This window comes from Quercus suber, unplaced genomic scaffold (assembly GCF_002906115.3).
Source record: "Quercus suber isolate HL8 unplaced genomic scaffold, Cork oak 2.0 scaffold_514, whole genome shotgun sequence".
Classification (NCBI taxonomy): Eukaryota; Viridiplantae; Streptophyta; class Magnoliopsida; order Fagales; family Fagaceae; genus Quercus; species Quercus suber.
The window spans coordinates 338,681-346,898 of record NW_027069963.1 but is presented as its reverse complement, the minus strand read 5'-3'; the positions used below and the strand labels follow the sequence as shown (position 1 = coordinate 346,898).

Here is an 8,218-nt window from a genome sequence, read left to right as displayed (position 1 = left end):
CTATATTTTATCTACAATCTAAACCAATGCAATTTAATTTGGTTGGTGAGGATTGATATTTGTGACTTTGTCTGTTTGAAGCTCTAAACCAATGCAAAAACAATGATGATATGGAGCAGGGGGCATTTGGGATCGACATGGGTATAAGTTTTTCATAATTTAACACTTATTTATACAAAGGAGGGGACATGTTAGTTTGATATTTCTGACTTTGTGTGTTTGAAGTTATGTGTGGCATGTAGAAACTTTACCAAGCAAGGGTAGGTTTTTCATAAATTACAACTTATTTCTCTTTGTTTTTAAAATCAACAATTTACTATTATTTTTCTATGGAAATAGTATAGATTATGATGTTTGCTTTGTTCTACAAGTTCAAAACAATATTGGACCTTTAGGAATGTTAAAAAGGGTTGTTAGGAAAGGAAAGAGTATTGTTGATGGGCTACAATCATAATGTGTTTGATGTGGAGCATTTGGAATGAGGGAAAAGGCCGATCTCTCAAAGGGATTAAGTTGTCCCTCTTGTAGCTTAAGATTGTCGATGTCAGATTTTTTTTTCCAACTCTCAGCACACGATATTTGATTCTCCTATATATTTCTAGAATTTTCTTAGATCCATACATGATTTAGATACTTGATGACAAGTAAAGCTGGATTTTTTTTCCCAAAGAAAACCATGTGTGATATTGAACATTAGCAAACCAAGTACTATATTGCAGATTTTTAGTTAAAAACAATTATCAACAACTAGCCTTCGAGCACGCGTTCACGCATGTGCTCAAAGGCTCTTCTATTTTTTGGTAAAAGTTAATAATTTGCATCCATTATAAATTGAGATTACTACATTTTTCAATCACAAAAATACCTAGGGGTGTGATGAGTGTTATGCGTTTGTACCAAATATTAAAATTATTAAAATTATAAATTGAGCATTTGGATGCAAATTATTAACTTTTACCAAAAAATAGATTGTAGCCCATCAACAATACTCTTTCCTTTCCTAACAACCCTTTTTAACATTCCTAAAGGTCCAATATTGTTTTGAACTTGTAGAACAAAGCAAACATCATAATCTATACTATTTCCATAGAAAAATAATAGTAAATTGTTGATTTTAAAAACAAAGAGAAATAAGTTGTAATTTATGAAAAACCTACCCTTGCTTGGTAAAGTTTCTACATGCCACACATAACTTCAAACACACAAAGTCAGAAATATCAAACTAACGTGTCCCCTCCTTTGTATAAATAAGTGTTAAATTATGAAAAACTTTTACCCATGTCAATCCCAAATGCCCCCTGCTCCATATCATCATTGTTTTTGCATTGGTTTAGAGCTTCAAACAGACAAAGTCACAAATATCAATCCTCACCAACCAAATTAAATTGCATTGGTTTAGATTGTAGATAAAATATAGAAGGGAGAATGAGAAGTGAGAAAAGAAAGCTGGCATTTTGAAGATTGAAGAGATCAAAGGAATTGTCATCCTAAAATATAAAACGATTTAGTAGATAACATTGCTCAGTTCGAATTTTTTGTGATGAAGTCATGAAATAACTTCTACTAAAAGTTACAACTAACATTTTGTCATTTCTAAAGAATGATAAACCTCTGTAATAATCATGCAGCACACATAAAGGAAAAAAATGAAATAAAAAAGCTTGAGCAAAGATTAGAAACCCCACAATTTCAATCCTGCTTACCCATAATAGAACAGAACACATAAGAAAAAGGCATAATTTCAAAACCTAGAAATGTAAGAAGAAAAAAAAAAGGAAATTAAAAAATAAGTAGAGTAATTGATAATTCTTAAATAGCATTAATTCAAAAGGGTGAGACAAAACCTTGGCAACCATGTAGTTGGAATGTGACAAACCTTCATAATTCTCATCTACCTTCACCAATTTTGTCCAGCCATCTTTATTAAATAATATTGATAATACTCTTGTTGTGGAAAACCAACTCTCTCTCTCTCTCTCTCTCTCTCTCTCTCTCTCTCTCTCTCTCTCCTGGATATACAGTTTCAACTCCAAACAATTAGACACAGTAATCAAATCCAACCAAAAAAAAAAAAAAAAAAGAAAAAGAACCAAACAATTTTAGAGGAAAGACCCATAAAGTTGCATCAAACGGTGGTTGATTTGGGCAAGAGTTGTTGCCAGGGTGTAAACATTTCTAGAAATCGTTTGATTGTGAGTAACATTTTTGAGAGAAAGTTCAAGATTTAGATTGGGAAACCGGTTGGTTGTGTGCTATGAATTATACGTGGGTTTCAAAATCTATGGGATCGTGAGTGGTGTGGGAGTTAAAGATACATTTTTACCAAATTTTGCCCTTACTTAAATATAGAATGTAGGGGTATTTTGAAAAAAAAAAAAAAATTCAGTTTAAATTAGCTCTTAAATAGTAGTATTGATAAAACCCACCTAAATAAAACCCATCCAAATCCCAATTATCTGAGCCTTCGGAGAGTATGAGGTTGATGTGAGCGCGAAAAAATGTTAGTTTGGCGTAGCGTAAACATAACAGTTCCCAACAACGTTCATTTTTCTCTTGGGAATTTCATCAAACACCTTCCGTCCTCAACAATTTCCTGTCCGTACAGACTCAGCACCAAAACCCTAGTCACTAGGAGTGCCCTTAGCTCCTCTTCCTATTTCGAAACCCTAACTTCCCGCCAAAAAGACCAGGTCAATCTCTACGTCCACACTCTTCTAGAATGGAACCAGGTCTCTCTCTTACCTCTCACTGAATTAACTCTCTGTTTGGTTGCTGAGAAAAATGTAGAATTTATTGATTCATGATTTTAGTCTCATTAAACTTTTGTTTTTCAAATACCCATCAAAGCTTTAATGATTATTACCTTTTGAGTTTGCAGAAATTGAAAAAAAAAAATTCACTTTCTCATAAAAGTAGTTTCTTAGTTCTAAGAGTTATTCTCAATGTGCAGAGAATGAATCTTACTGCTGTTAGAGAGGTAAATGAAGTCATGGAAAGGCACATTGAGGATTCACTTTCAATACTACCACCTATAAAGAATTCTTATGTCTCTCACTGTAACCATTCAATCAACAACATTAATCTTGTTGATGTTGGAAGCGGCGCCGGGCTTCCCGGTTTAATTTTAGCCATTGCTTGTCCAGGTGAATACATTATAAGCTACATTAATCTGGGTTGCTATTAATTTTGTGCAATTTACATTAGTTTGTTCTGTTGTAAAATGATTTTTTTTTTTTTTTATTTGTTCACATGATTTTGGATGCAAAGATTGGAAGGTAACTCTATTAGAGTCAATGAACAAGCGGTGTGTTTTCTTGGAGCATGTGATAGGTCTTACCGGCTTGTCTAATGTCAAAGTTGTAAGAGGAAGAGCGGAGGTATTGCTTCTGTCTTCCTTCTTCTTCTTCAATGTTTTCATTTTAAAATTTGATACTTAATTAGCATGTTTGTAAAGTTCTTTTCACCCCCTGAGATAACTATTGACTATACCTCTATTCCCCTTCCAAATAATAATACTAGCTGCGGTTTTATGGAAAAAGCCAAAACCCCTTATTGGATTTAAGACCGCAACTCACACGTTACCATGGCATTACCTTACAACTGAGTTAAAAGGACCCTTTTTTCTTGAGTGGGTATTGGCTTATTAAGCTATTTGTTGGACGTATTGTTTACAATTCACATTGGATTGTGTTTCTAAGGATGTACCTATCCACATATATTTTGATTTTCTTTCTGAAGTCTGCACATTCAGATTGTTTATGTTGCTAACCAATTACCTTTTCCTGGCTCCAATTCACATTACAAACCTTGTTATAGGACAGAATTTGGGGCAGGATCTTTGCTTCAGAGAGCAATTTGATGTAGCAGTGGCCAGGGCAGTTGCAGAAATGAGAATCTTAGGCAATCTTGAAAACTCCTTTTCTTGGTTTCTTCTATGTATTTTCAAGACTTCAAGTGGTTCAACATCATTGATAAAATTGTTCTGGTTTCTTCATTTTCAGCTGAGTACTGTCTTCCTCTGGTTCGTGTTGGTGGTTTGTTTGTAGCTGCAAAGGGTCATGATCCTCAGGTATGTTTCTACTGTTCACTTATGGAACTTCAGCTACCCGATCATTGCCTTTTACTGAAGATTAATATCAATGGAGGTTGTTGGCTGCAAAAAAGTATACAAGAGATGGCCCATGGCCCTTGATTCTTAGGCTGTAATTGTTAGTGGCCAGATGAAGATCTTGGGCCTGTCTAATGGTTTCTAGTCAGTTGTATCCTAGTCTCTTCCATGGTCTTATTTTTAGTTCTAGTTACATTGTTGGTCTTCATGTGTGTTTTTTAGTAGTAAAAGCCTTAGTTCATTAGTCAAATTTTTTCTGAACTTGGAACTGCCTAGGTTTTTTTTTTTTTGTTACACAACTCACACTCGCATGGTATTGAACCCAAGACCTCACCTTGTACCCCTTACTTATGGGTGGGGATGATTGCCCAGGTTCTTCTTTTCTGATGTGATTTTCAGTCTGCAATAAACTGGACCTGAAAAAATATGTCACCTACTTATAAAGTCCAAGATTCCATCCTTATGTTTCAAGCCAAAAGAATATAAGAACGCCTAAATCATAAACAAAAAGAGGCAGGGCTCATGAACCAATTATCAGTAAAACATTCTTACACATGGCGTTTGAAGGCCTAGTTCAGTCATCTCTAAAGGAGTCACTGTATATTGTCAATGTCTCCACAAGAGCACAAAAAAAAAGTATGAGTTGTTTTTCTTGAAAAAATCCTGAAAATGTTTCTATTCATACACTTCTATAAAATTCTATTTAATTCAATGAGGACAAACATTGATTTACTTCAGTTTCTGTGTATTATGCAATGTAATGATTATGACAATTTAGGGTCTGCAAATGCATTCAAGGAAAAACTGCCTTGAAATGTACATGATAAATTGCCATTTTTATTTTCATTAGTGTGAACTATTAACTGGCCAGTGAGCTCTAGATATGGCATTCCCTCCATAAATAACGGGGTGGAGGAAGGTCATGAGTTCAAGACCCACTAGGTGTGTAACTTACCAATGAAAAAAAGCTATCAACTGATCTTTTATATGGTACATTTGGCCAGGAAGAAGTTAGGAATGCAGAAAGAGCAATCCAAATGATGGGTGCTTCCCTGTTGCAACTGTGCTCAGGTCTGTTTGTAATGTTTTCAGTTTGGCATATCATGTGTATGTTAATGATCTAGAAACACACTCATGTCTTTAGATGATTGCTTTAATGAAATTGGACATTATTGCCAAGGGTTTGTCTTTCCCCAAAAAGTCTTCTTTTTGTTAACTGCTTGAAATCATGCAATGTTATCACCTGAACTGACCATGAGGAAGATTCCTATGCATATCATGTTTTCCAATTATCTCAACAAAAGAAGGGGATTTTTTTTGTTATCTGTTTTGCATTTTGACTTGTTTAAAAAGAAAAAATTTTCATTGAATTCAAATGCCTCTGATCTTATTAAACCTTGCTTGAAGTTATTTACTTCATGCCAAGAAAAAGGTAGGAATGTGGGAGACCTTTGTCAAGAAAAAAAAGTGTAAAGATTGAGGAGGGAGAAGAGCTGTGGGCATGAGAGTTTTTTAAAATAAATTAAAAATGGTTGAAGTTGTGCTCAGATATTCTAAGAGAAGATGGCTATTAATTTTGGGCTTGCACGGTTACATGGAAAAATATGCATGGTCATCATGAATAAACCACAATTCTGTCCAAAACAAATTTGATAACATTGCCTTGACGTTAAGGTCAAGTCTTCCAAATGCTTCTGGAAAAGTGTAGCATCAAGTGTAAGCTTCCACTTGTCACATGTTAAAGGGTTTTACTACCTGTGTGGAGTTGGTTTAGAAAGCATGCTTGTGAACCTTGCTAATTTCCCAGGTTTACAATCAGAACTCAGCAATTTTTGGGCTTTCTCATAATATCATCATTTACTTATGGCCTGTTTGGATGTTTAAAAAAGGAGGGGGAGTAGAGTAGAGAGAGGGAGAGTAATCTAATTACCTTATTTGGAAGTTTTTTAAGGAAGGAGGGGGAGGGGTTTGGAGGGGTTTGGAGGGGTTTCAACTCCCTCTAGCCCCCTATTTTTAATTCCCCCAAATTGGAGAGATTTGGAGGGAGAGTAGAGTACATAAACTATTGACCAAGTAAATTATCTAATTTACCCTTATTATATTAACAAAATTACACAAGGGGAAAGGCTAATTACTCTCTTCCCCCTTACTAATTTTAAAAACATCCAAACAAGGTGGAGGGGAATCATTTTCCTCTACTCTCCTCCTCACTACTCCCCTCCCCTCTACTCTCCTCCCTCTCTAAACTTCCAAACAAGCCATTACTCTTTGTTTCTGGCTATAATATTGACTTCAGTTGTCATTTGTCAACTTAATTGGATGATTGCTTTGTGTAAAACTACCTGTAGACCCACAGTCATTTCTCATTTTACCTTTAAATCTTTAAATGCATAATTTTTTTTTTGCTACAATCTTTAAATGTGTAAATGACCTTGCACTAAGGATCAGTTAAATATAGTACCTTATTGAAGTGGTTGTTACCTTTGACACATGTGCCCAGTGGAGTCACAGAGCCCATATGGACAGCGGACCGCCATCATATGTTTAAAAGATCACTCCACCCCAAGGAAGTATCCTCGCGATCCAGGCACACCAGCGAAAGAACCACTGTAAATAATTCAGATGCACATTCTGTTGTTGTTTTTATTGACAGCTTGTACTTTGAGATGCCACTTCTTACAAGTGGAAATAACTATATGTAACACTAAAAGAAGCGATCCAAAGTGACCTATTGTGCATAATGTAATATGCATTTTTTATTCATCTATGTTTTTAGTTTCTTTTCATTTATGCTTTTGTGTTTAATGTGCACTCTTTATTTTTAGTTGCAGAGGGAGGTGTTTTTGGAGACAAGCAAGTTGAATAAAGCAATAAACTTGCTTGCCAACGATAGTAATGGTTCGTTTGGATACAACTGAAAACTAAAAACGCTATAACAAAATAATTATTAAATATGTGAATAATATCGTGATACTCATTTTTAATGAAAAATTTACTAAAAAGTGAGGTTTGTGAGTCCCATAAACAGTGCACGAGACCCCTTAATGTGTTGAAAATTGACTGAAAAGTCAAATATTATGACTACTGATCATAAACAGTGTATGAACAGTAGCAATAACAGTTATATTTAAGACTTGAAACGTGTGCCAAAAAAAAACTGTACAAAAAAGAAAAAAATTATGAAGAAAGATGTAAAATAATAGGAAAAAATAAATAAGATAATGAAAAAAAAAATTGCTGCCTTTTTTTGGATTACATGAGAATGCTGTCAGCAGAAATGTAGATTTAGGAAGTGACAAATTCTTTATACTGTAGGCATTGTTTGGTCTCATTTTTAAATAAAACAAGGTTCAAAGTCCCTTCTCCGTTGGTTGTGAGTTGTAACTATTGAATTCTTTTATAAAAAAAAATGCAGATTTAGGAATGTCAAATGTGAATTAAAAAAAATGGAATTATTAAGCCAATATCATCATGAAATTTCTTGCAAATATGAATTTAAGTGGGTCATAAGCAATGCATGTCAGAAGAGAAAGTAGTAGAATTCGATTTTTATGCTAATTTTTTAAGACATGTTTTAGAATTTTGAACCGAATAAAACATGTACACACTCCATTTTACATGTTACTAACTATGTTTTTGACTAATCAGGGAATTTACAAGGATGGAATTAAAAAAAGAAAAAGGAAAGAATTTATAAGCTTTTATGTTGTTTTGCTTGATACAGGTGTTCAAAAATACTGTGAATCTTTATGTGGTTGTAAATAAAATTAGATTACTGATGCATGATAGAATAATCAGGAATTCCAAGCTTCACAAGTATTAGCTAGCAGAAGTGGTAAGCAAACTTCTTAACTATTTATTTTATTTTATTTTCTGTTTGAAAAATTAGTGGTGGCTAAATTAGCAATATTTTTGTCACTTATTGAATGTCATATTATAGTGTATAAAAATAAAATATATATCAGAAAGCAACCGTTGTCTATTTCAACATATTGTATGTCATGAATCATGGTGTGGTGAGCTAAGCAACTCCTGATTGTAGTGCGTTAACATTTTGTTTTAGTTTAAACTGTCTTGTTAGATGTATAATCAATTGCTAATATTTATCTT

The 8,218-nt window shown here is 33.9% G+C and overlaps 1 protein-coding gene across 2 annotated transcripts; it reads left to right on the top strand.

Annotated features, from left to right (window-relative positions):
• Positions 1-2,111: 2,111 nt before the first annotated feature.
• On the top strand, positions 2,112-6,894 carry LOC112020188 (uncharacterized). 2 transcript variants are annotated; one of them, XM_024052744.2, is made up of 7 exons: positions 2,117-2,729; positions 2,951-3,143; positions 3,268-3,377; positions 3,822-3,900; positions 4,002-4,069; positions 5,113-5,179; positions 6,609-6,894. In XM_024052744.2, exons 1-7 carry the CDS (start codon positions 2,499-2,501, stop codon positions 6,719-6,721), a joined length of 861 nt encoding a protein of 286 aa, XP_023908512.1. In that variant the 5' UTR covers positions 2,117-2,498; the 3' UTR covers positions 6,722-6,894. The 2 variants fall into 2 exon arrangements, with proteins under 2 accessions (XP_023908514.1, XP_023908512.1); XM_024052746.2 differs by lacking the exon at positions 3,268-3,377 and having other exon boundaries at positions 2,112-2,729; positions 3,817-3,900.
• The last annotated feature ends 1,324 nt before the right edge of the window (positions 6,895-8,218 follow it).